The sequence below is a fragment of the Thalassophryne amazonica genome, chromosome 4 (assembly GCF_902500255.1).
Source record: "Thalassophryne amazonica chromosome 4, fThaAma1.1, whole genome shotgun sequence".
NCBI classification, from domain to species: Eukaryota; Metazoa; Chordata; class Actinopteri; order Batrachoidiformes; family Batrachoididae; genus Thalassophryne; species Thalassophryne amazonica.
This window is the reverse complement of record NC_047106.1, coordinates 140,126,870-140,149,035: the sequence shown is the minus strand read 5'-3', so window position 1 is coordinate 140,149,035 and position 22,166 is coordinate 140,126,870. Positions and strand designations below refer to the sequence as shown.

Below are 22,166 nucleotides of genomic sequence, written 5' to 3'. Positions count from 1 at the left end.
CTGTACAGGTTCTTTCTGCTTCCTCCCAGTTTGCTGAAGTTCTTTTTAAAAGACAGAGGGGTGGTGTGGACGGACAGATGGCCTACCTGGGACACGAGTCTCTGGTTTTCATTCAGCCAGGCCTGTCTCATGGTGGTTTTGTGGTCAAAGCGTTGAGCCAACAGTTCCAGCTTCTCCTGCCGAATCAGTTCCTTACGCAGAGCCACGCCCCTCTCATGCTCCGCCTTCTCCAGCCTTTCCCAGGCCTGAACAGAAGCGTGGGAAAGAGATTCAGACTCATGATGTTTCAGATAGACTGTATTTTTCACTACACAGAAATAATCAGCCTCTTACAGGAACCACGTTTTGTTCGAGTGGTTTAAGAGAACTTCGTACAGTCGCAAAACTTTTTGGAATTGTAGTTTATCTGTAGGTTCAAATAGTCAGGGTCAAGTGCAGTTCGTGTATTGGATCAGATTGAAACCCCAAAACAGTAATGATGACGGTGGTGAGAAGACGCTGGTTTATGGTACAAAAAGACACTCGATGAAAAGAAGAGTCCAAAAACACGAAACAGAATTTAACTGGCTCGAGGTGAAGATCACAAAGACTCTACATTTAACAATAACAGTAAAACTCACATATAATGGATTCAGGTGGCCTAGCGAATTTTGTGTGTTATAATTAAAATCTGTTATATGTATAAAATGGACAAAATCCATTAGACAAATAAAACAGACAGAATCTGTTATATGTATGTAACGGATGAGTTACAGTCAGAAGGTGCAGAACGATCTCCTGATCTACAGGAATCCTGAAAACAGACCTGCCTCATTTAATGACCGGGTCAAAACTTCACCTGAAAAGAATAAACTCCTGCTTTAAATAAGCGCTGGACAGTACGTGCATTAAAAAGATGGTCGGGTCACCCTTTTTATCTAAGGCTGCTGCAGAGTGGTAAAATCCTTAAGCCTGGGTCCCACCGAATAATGAAGGATGAGTAATGAGCCACGCAGCATGTTTTCTTTGTTGCAAGAGGGTTTCTTCAACTATCGTGGGAGTTTCATGGCTCTGAGAGGCTCTTAGAGGCATTATCTTCAGTTAACGAGGCTCGTCTCTGAGCGTGGCGCTATTTTCAAGAAGTTCAAAATTTAGCAACAACAGCATGGCACAGTTTGTGTATGAGGTACTACGACGGCTTCAAAGCATGTTTGTGGTGCTTACGAGGCTGCTAAAAGCCCATTATCCGTGCACCTGGCAGTTACGCAGGACCTGAGAGGCTATTTTTGGAGCAGCTGCCCTCTTGCGCACACAATTCCACCTGCTCTGTGCGCTGGACGCTGTATATAAAATATTTATTTTGTAGCGGATTAATCATTTTCTGCCAAACCTTGGATGCTGAAAACACCTCTAATCGCTTCTGGATTCACAGAGGACTGTTTCATCAGGACACTTTTTTCCTCTCTTTCCTGCTAAATGTGGAATGTATTTTGAACAGCTTAAGGTAACTATTTTTAATGTTTTTATAGCTTGATAAAACTGTTCCTAGTGGTGAAAGTATGTCTATGGTTGATTTAATATCTTGTTAATGGATCACATGAGTTCCACTGTGTGCACACTGATCCAAACGAGCATTTAGGCAGAACGCCAGCTCACAAAAGAGTGAATTTTCAGATGCTGCTATGAATCTGTGAATTGAAAACCCACACTTTAAAGGGACCAGGTGTGGCAGGGTTGGAGGTTTGGACCAAACCCATGCCTAAACGTGCACCAACATGGTGTTATCACGGCACTATCATGGCACTACGTGGCTTAGTGTGGCTGATGCGAGCCATTCGAGGCTCTCATGACAGGTCGGTCGTGGCTCACTAGAGGCTGCTACATGACACATGCGATTCACATAGGGGCACCTTCATAGCGGATACGTGATAGATGAAAACGTGGGTCATTCTTCGAATAATCGCTGACACGCCCATGCATGGCTCATTATTCAACCTTCATTATTCGGTGGGATCCAGGCTTAAAGCCTGATTTATGCTTCTGTAACTCTGCAGGTCTGTGGCCATGCAAAGACATCAATGTGTCAGTTAATCTGTTAAAGTTCTCCGTTGCATCTTTATGCAATTTGCAACAGGAACAGTGGCTTTTACTGGATTAATTTGTCCCTCAATGAGCTTCTTCATACAATCATCAACCTCCAAACCAAAGGTAAGGTGTACAATTTCCCTCAATGAATTGTGGGTCATTTGAGCGTCTTTTTCCATCTCTGTGTTTAGTGGGACAGCCAAAATGTGAAATTTTATCCCTCATGGCATTTTTTTGTTAATAGCTGGTAACCATGCCAAATCAAATCACCAAGGATTAAAGAAAAGTGTGAGGGTGGATACCACCTCTAAATTTTACATGGATGGTCATTGTCAAGGTTTTAATTTTCAATTTAATCATCTTATAAAGCACCAAATCACAACAAAAGCTGCCTCAAGGCGCCTTGAGTAACACCGTGCCTAGTTTAGGTCCCAGTTCGGAGCACGTCTTGAAAAAAAATAAATGGCCAGTCTTTTAATAATTGAAATACGGGACCCACTTTCCTCAAATCAGCAAGTGTCAGTGCTGAACTTCGTTGGGTACCTCTGTTACTGGGTACGTCCAGACGGCTCTGTCCGGTACATGCGAGGGCTTTTTAAATGGGAATGCACTGATGGGACAGGACGCTTTGTCCAATGTAAGTGAGAATCTGTTGTACAAAATCTGTTATATACAGTGTTTATTACATGGAAAACCAGGCAAACGTATCGGGACTTTTGTGAGTGTGAATATCCGGTTTATACGGTGATGGTGAGTTTTACTGAACTGATTTCTACAGCTTGATACTAACAAAGGTGAGAGAAATTTCAAAGATGTTCATAAAAAAGTGTTTCAGAATGAGGCTGGATGTTGCTGAAATCCATCAGGACCCCTCTGATACCTCGCAGAACCCAGCAGGCTGACACCAGCTCCTCCTGGTGTCTGGTAGACTGAGCCTGACTCATGTCTTGGGCTCAAACAGCAGAACCTTTGGAATGCTATGAATGAATGAGGGTGAAGGTGTGGCGACCTTATTGATGTCTGAGATGAGCTTCCCGTCATGAGGCACGTAGGGTTTCTGGTTGTTAGCCCTCAGTTTGCTTTGGATGGTGAAGAGAAGGACCTCAAGGTTCCCCTTCTCCTGGAACCTGAACCAGAGACAGACACACCGAGCAGACAGACAGACAAATAGGGGGACAGACAGACAGAACGACACACACACACACACACACACACACACACACACACACACACACACACACACACACACACACACACACACACACACACACACACACACACACAGTATCATTTTGTGATGCAATATGACATTACAGAGGTACAACAAAGTCACATTGTTCCTGTGTACTGTTAATTTATTTACATGAGGTTATTGATTAATTTCTGTCTATAATATTGGAACCGGCTGACTCTCTGCACTTCAATAATCCATATGGTATTGTCTGTTTTTTTTCTCCTGGTTAAGGTTTATCCTGGTCGCTGTGGTTGGTGGTAAAAGTTGAACATTTTTAACTGCTGCTGACAGACAACATGTGAATGCAGCATCGCCACCTGTTGCTTTGGCAAGTTAGTGACGGTGCTTTACAATGTGGTTTGTTTTTTATGGATCAATCAATAATCAATAAAGCTCCATCCTATGGATGGAGATTTATGGATTTATTTTAAACTAAAAGGTGGTACAATCAGTTTTCAGAGATATCTGTGTCTGTGTGGACTTCGTCACAAACCGCACTTTGGACTTGCAGTCAGAGACACGTCCTGATCATATCGTCTGTAAATGTGTAGTCTGAGTGACGAGTTCTCATGATTTAAGGTTTCCTGCTGGATCACACTCACCCTCTCCACATTCTACAGCTTTGGGCCGACAGTTGGGATAGTATGTGGGTTTTTTTCTGTATTTCTACACATTAAGTTGTAGACAGAGCTGCTGAACGTACTTGATGGGCTTCTCGATGGTGCAGTAGGTTGTGAAGGCCTGAAGCTGCTGCTGAACGCCGGTCAGCGAGTTAGCAAATTTCTGGTTGCTGATGACGCCGATGGTTTTCTCGATCCACTCCAGCAGATCTGACGCCAGAGCCACGTAACGGTTAATTATCTTGTCGGCCTCGATACAGCTGTCAAGTACCTGAGAGGGACAGACAGAAACAGAAAAAAGGAGCAGAAGGACACATGAAGAAAAACCTCAAGAGATCCTTGTCGTTTGATTGGTAGATTCTACATCACATGACATTCATTATTTGCATGACATCACGAGTGTGTATTTTTGGTCTTGTCCATGGTCTTACACCATTTCAATTTTGTTGCCAGCTTAATCTAACAGTTAGGGGAAACCGGGGCGCAGTGAATCAGTATCTTTATCTGCAAAACTACTTATATATTTGCAGCAGTTATGCCATATTTTTATGCATAAAGACATCCCCCTTATAAATTAGTGTTTTGTTTTTGGATACATTAAGGGTAAAACTAAGTGGCAAGTGAAGTCATTTTTTTCCTATCAAAAGTAAATTTTGTGGATGTCAGTGTCTTTGTATTTATTTCTTACAACAGAGGAAAAAATAGTTTTTATTTAGAAGACTACCCTGATGAGCATGTGTTATGTCTTCTCCAGACTATCAGCTATTTGATAACATGACTCGTGTCACATGCACCAGCATCTGCAGGGCACAGTGAATCAGTCTAAAAGTGATTTACTAAGCCCCATTATCACGTGGATGACAAATATTACTTGTTGAAGCTCATACCTTTATTTGTCCATGAATTATTTCTATAATTTGTGTATATAAACTGTTTTCACATTTGAACAGAAATTATGACAGCTGTATTTATAATAGTTTCTAAAGAACTTATATCACTATATAACACACTCACACATTATATAGCTGGTTTGCTGGATTATAGTTTAGATATGCATCACCATATATTTAATAATTTTGAAGAAATCTTTATAATCATGTGTTTTTTCATTATATTCTAAGTTGATTCTCTGTGCCCTGTGAATTAGTGTCCAGGGCACAGTGAATCAAAAAGTTTAAAATCGATTTTAAACACCTGTAAATTACACTTGGGGAGGCATAAATAACACAGCCTTATAAACAATAACTTGCTGTATTAAATCCACAACAGAATGACCTAAACCTCTGCATAATGTGTTTATGCTGCCACAAAACATTTCTGATGCACCGGCTTCCCCTACAGTAGGAGTGTTTCGGGATGTGCTGAACAATGAGCGGTACACCAGAGATCATCTTTAATAAACAGACTTTTGGAATATTTAGAGAAATATGCCCATTTCAAGAGAGTAGTTTAACCTCATATAATTTTCAAAAAAAAAAAAAAAAAAAAAAACTGGAAGCACTCAGAGAGTGCAATCCTCCACCAAGGCCATAGGGTCACTGACGTCACATGGAATACCTTTTGGCAAAGAGACTTATTCCACGTCGTTTCACACATCTACTGTCATGTTTCAGATTCAGTGGTTAAACCCTTAGATCTTCAGAAAATGTATTTATAAAGAGAAACTGCATGAACTACACAAGTTTTTTTTATTTTCTAATAAGTTTATTCAATGAAAATTTTTTTCCTTGAAAAAATTACTGGATCCGGATCGTGTTCCGGATCATTACCAAAATTTAATGACTTCTACGTTAGGCCAAGATACACCCCTAAAAATGTCATTTTTGAGTAATCCTGCTAACAATCCAACCAACCAACCAACAAATGGACGCAACCGAAAACATAACCTCCTTGGCGGAGGTAATAATTGTTTTTTAAATGAAACAGGCATTTCACCACTAGATGTCACTGTGGTGAGATGTTTTAATGTTATACAAGATCAAATCTTTTGCTGAATCAGTAGTTTCACCTGATTTAATCTTTCACACATTTCCATGTTCTCCACCCCCAGCTTTATCTCGACATAAAGAGATAACCAGTCATTAAGATCACAACATTATCAAACAGTGATTTTGTGTTTTACGGAGGAAGGCAAAACATAGTGTAGGATTTTTAATTTTTGTTTTAATAAACTTTAAAATATTGTCACATCCTCTGGTGCTTCAGTTCCCATCATGCAATGGGGCAGAGTTGGTTTGTCATTTGTTATTTGCTGCTTGTGATTGTATTTATTGTTCTGTGTGGTGTGTTATTATGTGTGTATTTTGGTTTGGAAACGTTGTAGAAAAACAACTGCTGCAGTTTAACCAGCAGGAGTCCACTGATGTGTTCAGTGAATTTGGTGACACCACACCTGAATTTATTGAATATTTTTCTGGTATCTTGTTTTTGCACTTTGTAGACGGTCCCTACGCTTCCGTCTCCACCGTCTGCTCGTTCAGATCAATATTATTTTACCAGCTCAGATGACGTCCCGTATGGATAAAAATAAGGTTGTAGTTCGTCGTCTACCTTCCTGAGGTTAGAAACTAGTGTTGTTTGTTTTTCTCTTCAGATTATTGAGCCGTTTACCGGAGGGGGAGGTTTCTGTCCTCTGTGAGTTTGACAGGTGGACCGTCCCAGTCAAAGTCCTCACCTAACACTGTCCCCGCAGCGGGACACACCCAGTGGGGCCGGCGCATCACACCAGAAGTGAGAGCTGCTTGGATCACCTCCTTAGGCTGTAGTGACCCTTCAGAATTCACGTTTTGAAATTAATGGTTTGTGGATAATTCACGATTTGCAGCTGATTCATGTTTTGGGGTTTAACACAGACATTTAATTAAAGAAAGACAAAATCTGCAGCATTCTGCTGCCGAGATCCCACAGAGGGCGAGTTAGGCACAGAGAACGGGTCACATCACCTCACACTCTGATGTGTCTGTCTGTGTGCATGTGCATGTTACCTTGCCAACCCTCTTCCCCTCCACAATAAGAGCCTTCATCTTTGAGAAGTAGTGGTAATAGGAGACTACGTAGGTGATGATGGACTTTTCATCAGGATTCTCAGTGTTTACATCTGCACACAGAGAGCGGGTGAATTTACACCTGTTGTACTGTAGGGGGCACCAAGCTCCAACAATTAAATCTAATCTAAGTTACAAAATAAAAAACCACCTGGCATCCATCCATCCATTTTCTTCCGCTTTAGCCGGAGTTGTGTTACGGGGGCAGCAGCTCAAGCAAAGCCGCCCGGACCTCCCAATTCCACACACACCTCCCCCAGCTCCTCCGGGGGAACCCAGAGGCGTTCCCAAGCCACTTACTTCAATTAACTCACAACTCATAGCTTAAAGCAGATAACCCGTAAGTTGGAGAGGAAATGGCGTCTCACTAATTTAGAAGATCTTCACTTAGCCTGGAAAAAGAGTTTGTTGCTCTATAAAAAAGCCCTCCGTAAAGCTAGGACATCTTTCTACTCATCACTAATTGAAGAAAATAAGAACAACCCCAGGTTTCTTTTCAGCACTGTAGCCAAGCTGACAAAGAGTCAGAGCTCTATTGAGCTGAGTATTCCATTAACTTTAACTAGTAATGACTTCATGACTTTCTTTGCTAACAAAAGTTTGACTATTAGAGAAAAAATTACTCATAACCATCCCAAAGATGTATCGTTATCTTTGGCTGCTTTCAGTGATGCCGGTATTTGTTAGACTCTTTCTCTCCGATTGTTCTGTCTGAGTTATTTTCATTAGTTACTTCATCCAAAACCATCAACATGTTTATTAGACCCCATTCCTGCCAGGCTGCTCAAGGAAGTCCTACCATTATTCATGCTTCAATCTTAATATGATCAATCTATCTTTGTTAGTTGGTTATGTACCACAGGCCTTTAAGGTGGCAGTAATTAAACCATTACTTAAAAAGCCATCACTTGACCCAGCTATCTTAGCTAATTATAGGCCAATCTCCAACCTTCCTTTTCTCTCAAGATTCTTGAGAGGGTAGTTGTAAAACAGCTAACTGATCACCTGCAGAGGAATGGTCTATTTGAAGAGTTTCAGACCGGTTTTAGAATTCATCATAGTACAGAAACAGCATTAGTGAAGGTTACAAATGATCTTGTTATGGCTTCGGACAGTGGACTTATCTCTGTGCTTGTTTGTTGGACCTCAGTGCTGCTTTTGATACTGTTGACCATAAAATTTTATTACAGAGATTAGAGCATGTCATAGGTATTAAAGGCACTGCGCTGCGGTGGTTTGAATCATATTTGTCTAATAGATTACAGTTTGTTCATGTAAATGGGGAATCTTCTTCACAGACTAAAGTTAATTATGGAGTTCCACAAGGTTCTGTGCTAGGACCAATTTTATTCACTTTATACATGCTTCCCTTAGGCAGTATTATTAGACGGTATTGCTTAAATTTTCATTGTTACGCAGATGATACCCAGCTTTATCTATCCATGAAGCCAGAGGACACACACCAATTAGCTAAACTGCAGGATTGTCTTACAGACATAAAGACATGGATGACCTCTAATTTCCTGCTTTTAAACTCAGATAAAACTGAAGTTATTGTACTTGGCCCCACAAATCTTAGAAGCATGGTGTCTAACCAGATCGTTACTCTGGATGGCATTTCCCTGATCTCTAGTAATACTGTGAGAAATCTTGGAGTCATTTTTGATCAGGATATGTCATTCAAAGCGCATATTAAACAAATATGTAGGACTGCCTTTTTGCATTTACGCAATATCTCTAAAATCAGAAAGGTCTTGTCTCAGAGTGATGCTGAAAAATTAATTCATGCATTTATTTCCTCTAGGCTGGACTATTGTAATTCATTATTATCAGGTTGTCCTAAAAGTTCCCTAAAAAGCCTTCAGTTGGTTCAGAATGCTGCAGCTAGAGTACTGACGGGGACTAGCAGGAGAGAGCATATCTCACCCGTGTTGGCCTCTCTTCATTGGCTTCCTGTTAATTCTAGAATAGAATTTAAAATTCTTCTTCTTACTTATAAGGTTTTGAATAATCAGGTCCCATCTTATCTTAGGGACCTCGTAGTACCATATTACCCCATTAGAGCGCTTCTCTCAGACTGCAGGCTTACTTGTAGTTCCTAGGGTTTGTAAGAGTAGAATGGGAGGCAGAGCCTTCAGCTTTCAAGCTCCTCTCCTGTGGAACCAGCTCCCAATTCAGATCAGGGAGACAGACACCCTCTCTACTTTTAAGATTAGGCTTAAAACTTTCCTTTTCGCTAAGGCTTATAGTTAGGGCTGGATCAGGTGACCCTGGACCATCCCTTGGTTATGCTGCTTTAGACGTAGATTGTGGGGGGGTTCCCATGATGCAGTGTTTCTTTCTCTTTTTGCTCCGTATGCATCACTCTGCATTTAATCATTAGTGATCGATCTCTGCCCCCCTTCACAGCATGTCTTTTTCCTGGTTCTTTCCCTCAGCCCCAACCAGTCTCAGCAGAAGACTGCCCCTCCCTGAGCCTGGTTCTGCTGGAGGTTTCTTCCTGTTAAAAGGGAGTTTTTCCTTCCCACTGTAGCCAAGTGCTTGCTCATAGGGGGTCGTTTTGACCGTTGGGGTTTTTCATAATTATTGTATGGCCTTGCCTTACAATATAGAGCGCCTTGGGGCAACCGTTTGTTGTGATTTGGCGCTATATAAGAAAAAAGTTGATTGAAGTTGATTGATTAAGGGTAAGATGAAATAACTTCTGCAGAGGGCTCTGATCTAAAGTGGTTTGGTTCGTCACACCCAGGGTGAAACTTAACAGGCAGCAAGCAGCATTTTGTTAATAATCACCGGCCTTGAATTATGCCCTGCCTCGTTTAGGCGTCTGGTCTGAGCATGGTTTGAAAAAAATAAAACAAACAACTAGTCTTTTAATCAAGGAAATACGGTAACCCACTGATATTGGGCGCGTCCAGACTGCTCTGTCCGGTACATGCGATGGGTTTTTAATGGAATACATTATGATGAGGCAGGATGTTTTGTCCGTTGTGAGCGAAAATCCGTTCAAAAAATCTGTTATACATGGTGTTTATTACATGAAAACCATACAAAAGCATTGGGACTTCTGCTTTTGTTCAGTGAGTGCAAATATCCAATTTATATGATGACTGTTTAGGCAGGTTTTACTGTACAACAAACTGGACAAACTAAAGACAACAAACTGGACAAACTAAAGACAACAAACTGGACAAACTAAAGACAACAAACTGTTGTATTTATTCAGCGCACACAGTCCAAAAAAACAAAAAACTTACAACAAAGAAAGAAAATAGATTAACAATGCATCCGAGTGCCCTAAAGGGTATAGGCAGAAGCAAAGCTTATTAACGCCTACCCCTTTAACCAAAAATAAAATTATCTAGTCCGAAAGGAGTGGGGGGAGTAAAAAAAACCTGTCTATTCCCACTCCCTTTTTCAACCACTTCAATCTCTTCAGTTTAAAGGACACAATCCCAATGCTACCAACAAAATTTACATTTACATTTGGAAACACACAAAAACTCAACCGTCTTCAGCAGATACATATCCTGAAAAGCAATTTTAAAATGATAAAAGCAAGTAAATTATATTTCCCTCTCTCTCAGTAAAACATTCTTGAATTCTAAAGGGCACTGGTTTCTTTTTCCCTTTATGTACATTACATGACAGTCTGAACAAAATCATATTGTGAAGTTTTGATATTTGGGATTAATGAACAATGGGTTGGTGTGGTCTCGATAACCTGCATTATGAATGTTTTTTAATGCTCTTTTTTTGAAGAATGAATAATGGTTGCAATGTAGTTTTAGAATTGTTGCCCAAAACATCAGCACAGTAAGTAAGGTAGGGTTCAACCAATGAACAATACAGAGGGTGTAGTGCTTTACAATCAAGAACATGCATTGCTTTATTTAATACTGCAATACTCTTTGATACTGTACGAGGTCTGTTAGAAAACTATCCAACCTTTTTATTTTTTGCAAAAACTATATGGATTTGAATCATGTGTGATTGCATCAGCCAAGCTTGAACCTTTGTGCGCATGCGTGAGTTTTTTCACGCCTGTCGGTTGCGTCAATCGCTGTGAGCATGCCTTGTGGGAGGAGTGTCCAGCCCCCTCATCGGATTTTCATTGTCAGGAAATTGGCTGATCGACTGCCGCTTTTGCTTCATCAAAATTTTTGCAGAAAGTGTGAGACACAGCCAGGTGGAAACCATTTGGAAAATTCAGATGGCTTTCGGTGAAGATCTTATGGGGATCACACAGATTAAGGACAATTACAACTGGATTAAAGACAGCCCACAGTGGCGGATGGCACACCGCGCACCGAGCGGCGATCGACAGGCTCAAACGACCAGATCATTTCCAAAGTGAACGCTTTGTTGATCCGGGACGTCGTCTGACTACCAGAGAAATGGCAAGACAGCTGGACATAGCACTTTTTCGGTACATTCCACTGTTACAGGAGTTTTTGTAATGGAAAGAGGAGGGGAGAAATTCGCCACAGAGCCGCTCATGGCGCGGGACAAAAGCACCTCCGTGCTGGTCTCACAGGAGAAGCCCTAACATGCCCAGCTCTTGCACCATTTGGAAAATTCAGACGGCTTTTCAGTTGTGTGACTATCCGAGAAATTGTGGACGAGCTGGACATGCCACAACATGTCCTGTGAGGCTTCATCACGGCGTTGCCTTTTGTTGTGTGCCCTGCGCCTCCATCCCGATGCGCGAATTCCTCCGCACGTCTTTTCATGACAAAAACTCCTGTAACAGTGGAATGTGCCGTTCATTTCCAAAGAAAACGCTTTGTAGGTCCGGGACGTCGTCTGACTACCACAGAAATGGCAGAAGAGTTTGACATCAGCACTTTTTCGGCATGAAAAGACGTGCGGAGGAATTCGCGCGTCGGGACGGAGCCGCAGGGCACAGAACAAAAAGCACACCGTGATGAAGCCTCACCGGACATGTGAGGCTTGAAGTGGAGTTGACAACTCCTGTAACAGTGGAATGTGCTGAAAAAGTGCTATGTCCAAGCTGTCTTGCCATTTCTCTGGTAGTCAGACGACGTCCCGGATCAACAAAGCGTTCACTTTGGAAATGATCTGGTCGTTTGAGCCTGTCGATCGCCGCTCGGTGCGCAGCGCGCCATCCGCCGCTGTGGGCCGTCTTTAATCCAGTTGTAATTGTCCTTAATCTGTGTGATCCCCATAAGATCTTCACCGAAAGCCATCTGAATTTTCCAAATGGTTTCCATCTGGCTGTCTCTCACACTTTCTGAAAAAAATTTGATGAAGCAAAGCGGGCAGTCGATCAGCCAATTTCCTGACAATGAAAATCCGACGAGGGGACTGGACCACTCCTCCCACAAGGCGTTGCTCACAGGCGAATGACGCAACCGACAGGGCGTGAAAAACTCACGCATGCGCACGAAGGTTCAAGCTTGGCTGATGCAATCACACATGATTCAAATCCATATAGTTTTTGCAAAAAATAAAAAGGTCGGATAGTTTTTCTAACAGACCTCGTACTTTCTTTGTTGAATATGAGTTTTCCAATTAATTCTTTCATCAATGGTTGTCCATTCGACTGCTCCCATTTTGTGTTCTGGGTCACCACAGTGGATACAACCAGAACCGAATTGATATTTGGCACAGGTTTTACGCCGGATGCCTTTCCTGACGCAACTCCAGTGTTACCTGGAGAAACACATACAGCCGCTGGTGTTCCAAAGAGGTATCCCATCCAAGTACTAACCAGGCCGCGCACTGCTTAGCTTCTGAGATTTGACGGGTTCAGGCTTACACAGAGCTGACACCTAAAAACTTATTCTCTTTGACATGTTCTATGTTTAGCCCTTGTATATTTAACTGAATTTGTATGTCTTTTTTATAATTTCCAAATAACAATTTAGTTTTAAGTAAATTTAATGATAATTGGTTAATATCAAACAATCTCTTTAACTTGGTCATTTCAGCTCCTAAATCAGATAATTGTTGCAGATTTTCTCCTGAGCAAAGGTTTGTGTCATCTGCAAAGAGCACAGTTTTAACCAGATCTGAGGCTGTACATAACATAACTGTACATAACTAAAATAAATAATTTTGGTCCCAACACAGAACCCTGAGGTAGCCCACAAATGATGTCCAGACATGAAGAACAGTATTCCCCAAGTTTAAACAAACTGCTTCCGGTTGTGTAACTTTTAATCCAACTCAGAGCCACCCCTATGATCCCATACAGTTCCATCTTTTGAAATAATATATTGTGATCAAATGTGTCGAAAGCCTTTCTTAGGTCAATAAATAAACCTAATACTATTTCCCTTTGGTTCACATGTTTATTGATCTCTTCTATTAAATTGAGCAATACCAGTGCAGTGGACCTTTTTGCTCTAAAACCATATTGAGTCTGCTATTGTAAAGCTTTTCCAATATATTTGAAAATTGTGACAATAGAGACACAGGCCTGTAGTTAGTAAAAAGATGCTTGCTACCAGATTTGAATAAAGGAATCACTTTTGCCACTTTCATACTGTTAGGAACAATTCCAGTTTGAAATTATTTATTAAAAAATATGATAATGGTTTTGCAATTTCAGCAATTATTTGCTTTACTCAGGACATATGTACCTCATTATGATCCGTTGACTTTTTACTTTTACATGTACTAACTACGTTAATAACTTCCCTTTCATCTACTGGGCTGAGGAACATTGTGTGCGGATTTCTGGTGATTAACTGCTGATTTTCCCATGGGCTGTGTGGAATTTCAGATCTGGCCCAACATTAGCAAAAAACTTATTGAAGCTATTCATTACTTGGCTCATGTTATATTCATCTTTGTTGTTATGAGTAAAGTATGTTGGGTAGTTATTTGAGTTAGGTTTATTTGCTATAATAGTATTCAGTATTGCTTCCTTTATGTTGTTTTTTATTATCGTTTAGTATTTTTCAAAGTATGATTTTTTTTTACAGTTACGCATAATAGTTGTTAGTATATTTTTATAGTCATATTTAATCTCTGCCTCTCTTGATTTACTTTTAATGAATTCTCTGTATAGCATATTTTTTTCTTACAAGCCTTTTGAAGACCTTTTGTTATCCATGGGTTAGCTTTATATTTATTATTTTTATTATACTGTATAATTGGACAGTTTTTGTTGTATATACTGAGAAATATGTTTTCAAAATATGTTTTTGGAATACGTTAAATTCACATCTTGCCTATTGTAAATGGGATTCCAATCCTGTAAAAGTAAATCATCTTTTAAGGTAGTGATAGCTTCTTCAGATTGCAGGCGCTTGCAATATTATGCTTTCTCAGTACATTTTTTATTGAAATTTAGATCAGTTATTATAAAAATTGGTAAATGGTCACTAATATCATTAATTAATAAGTCACTTGATGTTTTGGTATCGATATCATTTGTAATTATATTATCAATGAGAGAAGCTGAATGTGAAGTGATTCTTGAAGGCCTAGTAATTTTTTGATATAGATTTAGACTGTACATAGTATTAATGAAATCCTCAGTTACTTTATGCTAATACGGGTTTCAAGAGATCATTGTTTATATCTCCACAGACTCCCTTATTACACATTTGTGAAAAACGTCTCTGTCCAGTTTTGAAACTCTTCAATTTTAGATCCCGGAGCTCTATATATGGAGCTAATAATTATATTTTTACCTTTTCCCATACCTATTTCGATTGTGATGGATTCCAAAAATGTTTCCACAGCCATTGTCATTTGATCTTTAATTTTGTAGTTAAGCCTTTTGTCAACATACAAAGCCACTCCTCCTCCTCTAGTTTGTCTATTCAGGTGATTGAATTCATAACCCTCCAACTCATAGTTTGTATCATCACCCTCTGTAAGCCAGGCTGACCCAAGTGTTGACCAAATTGTTTTAAATAGTCTTTGATACTCCCAAAATTTTTGTAGACCCCTACTATTAAATTGGATTATTGATAATTTCCCATCACTTGTAATGCAATACTGACAGTTACTTATTTCTGAAGGAATAGAAATGATTGTCTGGATCTATCTCATATTCCAGATCCTGTATATGATGTATATGAATAGAAAAGATACTTACATTTTGGTGTTCATCACTGGTGCTTTGACATCAACAGTCCAACATGAACTCCAAAACTGTTCTCAGTCAACTTGAAAAATAATTCTGACACTGTCGTCCGTGATGCTGTGCACTGACGCGTTATTCCAAAAAAAAAAAAGACTTTGTGTACTTCCTCAGTCCACTGAAAAATCACATCAGAAATTAGTCCAGCTTTTCATCCTAACAGCTCTTCATACCTCCAGACACCTTATGGCATAGTGGATTTGCTTGTGTGTGTGTTTGTTAGAAGAATTAGCACAGTCAATAAGCTTGTTCAAATTGTCATCAAAACAAGCAAAACAAACTCCGCCATGTTTAGCTAAATGCAACGCAACACAAATGAGATGAATAATCCATGTCAATGACATACAAAGCGCAAGGATCCACTCAGCCGTTATATAATATGACATATTTGGAGATCAATCAGTTCTCCTTTACGTCACATAAAACCCCAACCCGGCTACTCGCGCTCACCTTCAGGGTCCAGGAGTTTGGTGAGGCCCAGGTACTGCTCGGCCACGTTGAAGGCTTGCTGGAGGTTGTGGGTTGCATTGGACCGTGTCAGCTTGTGGAACTGTATCAGATCTGGTCTGTGAGGAGACGTGACAGAGGTGCCATCATGTAGTCAAACGGTGTCCCGTTTTTTTTTTTTGTCATAGTGAAGTTCACCACATCATTTTAACATGTTCCACAGTGTGCAAAAGCACAAAAAGCCAGAAGGTTTTGAGCTTCCAAAACTGACTGATATACGAGGTCTGTCCAAAAAGTAACGGACCTTTTTATTTTTTTCAAAAACTATATGGATTTGAATCACGTGTGATTGCATCAGCCAAGCTTGAACCTTCGTGCGCATGCGTGAGTTTTTCCACGCCTGTCGGTTGCGTCATTCGCCTGTGGGCAGGCTTTGAGTGAGCACTGGTCCACCCCTCCCATCGGATTTCTTTTGTCTGAACTTGCTGAGAGGCTGCCGCTTTGCTCCATGAAATTTTTTTCAGAAACTGTTAGAGACAGGCAGTTGGAAACCATTCGATAGATTCAGTTGGATATCGGTGAAGATTCTGTTGGCATCACGCGGATTATGGACTGTTAAAACCTTTTTAAAGACGGCCCACAGCGGCAGGGCGCGCGGCGCGCCGAGCGGCCATTCGACAGGCTGGATCGACCAGATCATTTCTAAACTGAATGCTGTGTTGATCCGGGACATCATGTGACTACCACAGAAATGGCAACAGAGCTGGACATAGCACTTTTGCGGCACATTCCACTGTTACAGGAGATTTTGTAATGAAAGACGTGCGGAGGATTTCGCGCGTCGGGATGGAGCAGCTCAGGACGCGCAGCAAAAAAAAAAAAAAAAAAAAAAACTGTGTTGGAAACCATTCAGAAGATTCAGACGGCTTTTGATGGCTTTCAGTCGAGTGAGTATCCGAGAAATTGTGTAATAGCTGGACATGCCACAACATGTCCTGTGAGACTTCCAAGACGGAGGTGGAGCTCTGTTGCCATTTCTGTGGTAGTCACATGATGTCCCGGATCAACACAGCGCTCAGTTTAGAAATGATCTGGTCGATCCAGCCTGTCGAATGGCCGCTCGGCGCACCGCGCGCCCTCCGCCGCTGTGGGCCGTCTTTAAAAAGGTTTTAACAGTCCATAATCCTCGTGACGCCGACAGAATCTTCACCGATATCCAACTGAATCTATCGAATGGTTTCCAACTGCCTGTCTCTAACAGTTTCTGAAAAAAATTTCATGGAGCAAAGCGGCAGCCTCTCAGCAAGTTCTCAGACAAAAGAAATCCGACGGGAGGGGTGGACCAGTGCTCACTCAAAGCCTGCCCACAGGCAAATGACGCAACCGACAGGCGTGGAAAAACTCACGCATGCGCACGAAGGTTCAAGATTGGCTGATGTAATCACACGTGATTCAAATCCATATAGTTTTTGAAAAAAATAAAAAGGTACGATACTTTTTGGACAGACCTCGTATCTACAATGAGGCATATATCTGATCCACTCAGAAACATCCTGTTTCTATCTACAGTGCGGCAAATAAGTACTTCATCCACTGTTGATTTTGTAAGTTTACCGACCTACAAAAAATGTAGAGGTCTGTAATTTTTATCGTAGGTACACTTCAACTGTGAGAGACAATCTAAAAAAATATATATATCACACTGTACGATTTTTAAATAATTAATTTACATTTTATTGCATGTAATAAGTATTTGACACAAGAGAAAAACAGACCTTAATATTTGGTACAGAAACCTTTGTTTGCAGTTCCAGAGGTCAGACGTTTCCTGTAGTTCTTGACCAAGTTTTCACACACTGCAGCAGGGATTTTGGTCCACTCCTCCATAAAGATCTTCTCCAGATCTTTCAGGTTTTCAGTTTCAGCTTCCTCCAAATATTTTCTATTGAGTTCAGGTCTGGAGACTGGCCAGACCACTCCAGGACCTTGAAATGCTTCTTACGGAGCGGAGCCCCTCCTTAGTTGCCCTGGCTGTGTGTTTGGGGTCATTGTCATGCTGGAAGACCCAGCCATGACCCATCTTCAATGCTCTTATTGAGGGAAGGAGGTTGTTTGCCAAAATCTCGCAATACATGACCCCATCCAGCCTCCCTTCAATACGGTGCAGTCATCCTGTCCCCTTTGCAGAAGAGCACCCCCAGAGTATGATGTTTCCACCCCCATGCTTCACGGTTGGGATGGTGTTCTTGGAGTTGTTCTCATCCTCTAAACATGGTAAGTGGAGTTGATACCAAAAAGCTCTATTTTGATCTCATCTGACCACATAACCTTCTTCCATGCCTCCTCTGGATCATCCAGATGGTCACTGGTGAACTTCAAACGGGCCTGGACATGTGCTGGTTTGAGCAGGGGGACCTTGCTGCCCTGCAGGATTTTAAACCATGACAGCATCATGGGTTACTAATGTAATCTTTGTGACTGTGGTCCCAGCTCTCTTCAGGTCACTAACCAGGTCCTCCTGTGTAGTTCAGAGCTTTCTCAGAATCATCCTTACCCCACAAAGTGAGATCTTGCATGGAATCCCAGACCGAGGGAGACTGACAGTCATCTTGTGTTTCTTCCACTTTCTAATAAATAATCATAACAGTTGTTGTCTTCTACCAAGCTGCTTGCCTGTTGTCCTGTAGTCCATCCCAGCCTTGTGCAGGTCTACAGCTTTGTCCCTGGTGTCCTTAGACAGCTCTTTGTTCTTGGCTATGGTGGACAGGTTGGAGTGTGATTGATTGAGTGTGTGAACAGGTTCAAACAAGTTCAAACAGGTGCAATTAATACAGGTAAAGAGTGCAGAATAAGAGGGCTTCTTAAAGAAAAATTAACAGGTCTGTGAGAGCCAGAATTCGTGCTGGTTGGTAGGTGTTTAAATACTTATTTCATGCAATAAAATGGAAATTAATTATTTAAAAATCATACAATGTGATTCTGATTTTTGTTTTTTTTTTGTTTTTTTTTAGATTCTGTCTCTCACAGTTGAAGTGTACCTACGATAAAAATTACACACCTCTCCATTCTTTGTAGGTGGGAAAACTTCCAAAATTGACAGTGGATCAAATACTTATTTGCTGCACTGTAGGTCCATGATAAGAGAATGCTCTGTGGCCTGCTGACTTCTCTTTACGTTTTGGGACCAACAGTTATCCTGCCTCCTGAGAATGTAGAATCCGGGCCGGTACGTAAGGTTTAATTATGTCAGTCAGCTGAATTCAGTTTTACTTTCAAACCTATTTGTTGGGAATTTAGTAACACAAAGCTGAGCTTAATCAAGACCTTAAACCCTTCTAAGGCTGTATAACCCATCGATGGGAAATTACACTTTTTCTTTATGAAATACTGACAAGCCAAAATTAGGCGGGTTAAACATAAATTACATAAAAATAAATTTGGTATAAAATTAAATAACCAATATATAAATAAGTCTGGTAAGTCCAAAGATTTCACTGGCACTGCTGGAGTCTAACCCCAAATCAGAAAAAAATGGAAAAAGCAAAAGAAGAAAAAAAACCCATAGTGATTCTGACTTTGACTTCTGTTTCATTGCAGACATGAATTAGAGATACTTTGTGTCCTGTGAGCTCAACTTCATCCATTAAAAAGCCAGCGTGTGTCCTGGTTTGGGGTCATGGTTGCGCCCTTTGCAAAGGCCACCAACACGTTAATGAAAAACTACACAGACTTAGGAGCAACATATGCTGCCTTCAAGACGACATCTTGCAGGTGTGTGTGTGTGTGTCCTGCCTGTGTCTGTGTATGAGGGCGTTGAAGGCGAGACCGTCTCTCCAGCAGGTGGTGAAGTTCTGGATGTTCACCTCAGGATATCTGCAGCACAAACAAAGGATCAGCAAGCAGATACTTTTCTTTCCCGGCACTCGAACACTCGCACATGTGTGATTCAGCGTCACCACCAGATCCACACGCTCACGTGCACTCAGGTGTGACCGGCGGTGCTCACCCCGCCGTCTTCATCTGGCACCACAGCAGCAGAGCATCTTTGGCAGAACGAGTCTCTCTGTTGTCCTCCGTCGCTATCTTGATTACCTGGATCTGAACGCACACAAACACACACGCACAGTATCAACCTTTGTATCAACTAAACGGATCACTGAAATGAAGTATGAAACAATAGTGACATTAACACCGTCATGAATTCAACATGAGACTAAACCTGAGTAAATGTTCAGTTTTATCACACAGCACAATGTCACAGATGTCAACATTGTGGAGGGCAGTTGGCCTGCTGACTGCAGGAATGTCCACCAGAGCCGTTGACCATGAACTCTACCATAAGCCGTCTCCAAAGACGTTTCAGAGAATTTGGCAGTACATCCAACCGGCGTCACAACCGCAGACCACGTGTAACCACACCAGCCCAGGACCTCCACATCCAGCATGTTCACCTCCAAGATCCTCTGAGACCAGCCACCCGGACAGCTGCTGCAACAATCGGTTTGCAGAACCAAAGAATTTCTGCACAAACCATCTCAGGGAAGCTCATCTGCATGCTCGCCGTCCTCATCGGGGTCTCGACTTGACTGCAGTTCGTCCTCGTAACTGACTTGAGTGGACAAACACTCACATTTGATGGTGTCTAGGCTGCTGATCAACTTTATGTGAAGGAGATGTGTTGCACTGTGTGAGGCAAATGGTGGTCACCAAATAATAACTGCCCCCCGCCGGCCCCAAATAAAGCAAAACTGCACATTTTATTGTGGCCAGCCTTAGGCACATCTGTGTAGTAATCATGCTGTCTAATCAGCTTCTTGATATGCCACACCTGTGAGGTGGGATGGATTATGTCTGCAAAGGAGACGTGCTCCCTAACACAGATTTAGACAGATTTGTGAACAATATTTGAGAGAAATAGGTCTTTGTGCATACAGAAAACATTTTGGATCTTCATGAAAAATGGGAGCAAAAACAAAAGTGCTGCATTTATATTTTTGTTCAGTGTATGTCTCGATCCGGGCTGATATATCAGTTGGCCAAATATTGGCTGATATGAAAACTTTTATTTTACCAAGTAAACAATGCAGGAAAACCACTTGAGCTGTTGGAAATAGTGTCACAACATAGTTTGGCCATCAGAGGGTGATTCAACTGTAGTGTTTACAATGCTGTCAAACATGGCTGGGACCCCATCACCCCATGGTCAGTCAAACTTGGCACACATATACTTTGACATACGGGGAGTGACATAGGCTATTGAGCACTTTAGCAGCAGCAGTAGTAGTAGTAGTAGTAGTAATAATAAAGGGGAAAGACACTTTTGTGCCTCATCATCATCGACAAGCGTGCTAAAAGGTTGGTGCCATGTATTCTGGATCAGACAAGTTAAGAAGTACCCTCAGTTGTGCATCTTGAAAATAGCTTTTTAGACATGGTAATGCTAAACCACCACTCCCTTTTGGCAGTTGCATTGTTCTGTATTTTATTCTTGGCTTTGCACCCTGCCATATGTACCTAGATATAAGTTTATCCCATTCTTTGAATTCTTTTTCTGTCACCTCGATTGGCAGATTTTGAAACAGGTGTAACAATCGGGGTAAAATGTTGATCACTTCCACTCTTGATGTTGAACTCAAATATGGTATCAAGTTCCATTTTTCTAAGTCAATTTTCATTTTTGATAGAATTTTATCATAGTTTGAAGACTTCAGATTTTCAATTTCTTTAGGTAAATGAATTCCTAGATATTTCATAGATTTCATATCCCATCTGATGTTATAGCTCTGTCTTATATTTTGGTTTGGTTCAAAATTATAGGTTAGAACTTGAGTTTTTTAACATTAACTTTGTACCCCGACAGTGCACCAAAATTTTCAAAAGCCGACATTAATACAGGCAAAGATGAATTGGGATTTTCCAAATAAATCAGAACATCGTCCGCAAACAATGCTATTTTCCGCTCTGTTCCTGCCATTGTAATGCCTTTGATATTATTATTTTGCTTTATCCACTGGCTTAACGGCTCCAGAAAGATGGCAAAGCACAAAGGGCTTATCGAACAGCCCTGACGGCAACCTCTTTCTAATTTGATAATATTAGACAAACTTCCATTGACCTTAATCCTTGCGATGGGATTTGTGTATAACGTCTGGATGGTCCTAATACAATTTTCATGAAAGTTAAACCTCTTCATTACTCTAAATAGGAATTCCCGCCTTACTGAGTCGAATGCCTTTTCTGCGTCCAGTCCCATTATTAATGCGTGTACCTTGTTTTCACTGATATGTTGCATAATATGCAGTGTTCTGCGAATATTGTCATGAGTTTGTCTACACTTTATAAATCCTGTTTGGTCTAAACTTACAATATCTGGTAGAATTTTTTCAATACGCCTTGCTGGAATAGCTGTGAATAGTCTATAGTCAATATTAAGTACACTTATCGGTCTATAGCTTGAACAATCTGTCGCATCCTTGCCTTCTTTTGCAATTACGGTAATGACTGCTTCCCTCCAAGAATCAGGAATAGCGCCTCCTTTTATTATCCAATTAAAAGTCCTATGTAATAAAGGGGTCAAGGTTTTTCTAAAAGTTTTATACCATTCTGATACATATCCATTAGCCCCTGGGCTTTTA

General features: G+C 41.0%; 1 protein-coding gene across 1 annotated transcript in view; it reads right to left on the bottom strand.

Moving 5' to 3' along the window:
- The window catches only part of LOC117509055 (spectrin beta chain, non-erythrocytic 4-like), a 301,034-nt gene that overhangs the window by 239,505 nt on the left and 39,363 nt on the right, over window positions 1-22,166 (bottom strand). Inside the window, 7 exon segments of the mRNA XM_034168865.1 lie at window positions 87-245; window positions 3,074-3,191; window positions 4,002-4,189; window positions 6,903-7,015; window positions 15,535-15,650; window positions 19,324-19,404; window positions 19,538-19,629. Of these exon segments, the coding sequence (XP_034024756.1) occupies window positions 87-245; window positions 3,074-3,191; window positions 4,002-4,189; window positions 6,903-7,015; window positions 15,535-15,650; window positions 19,324-19,404; window positions 19,538-19,629 (867 nt within the window).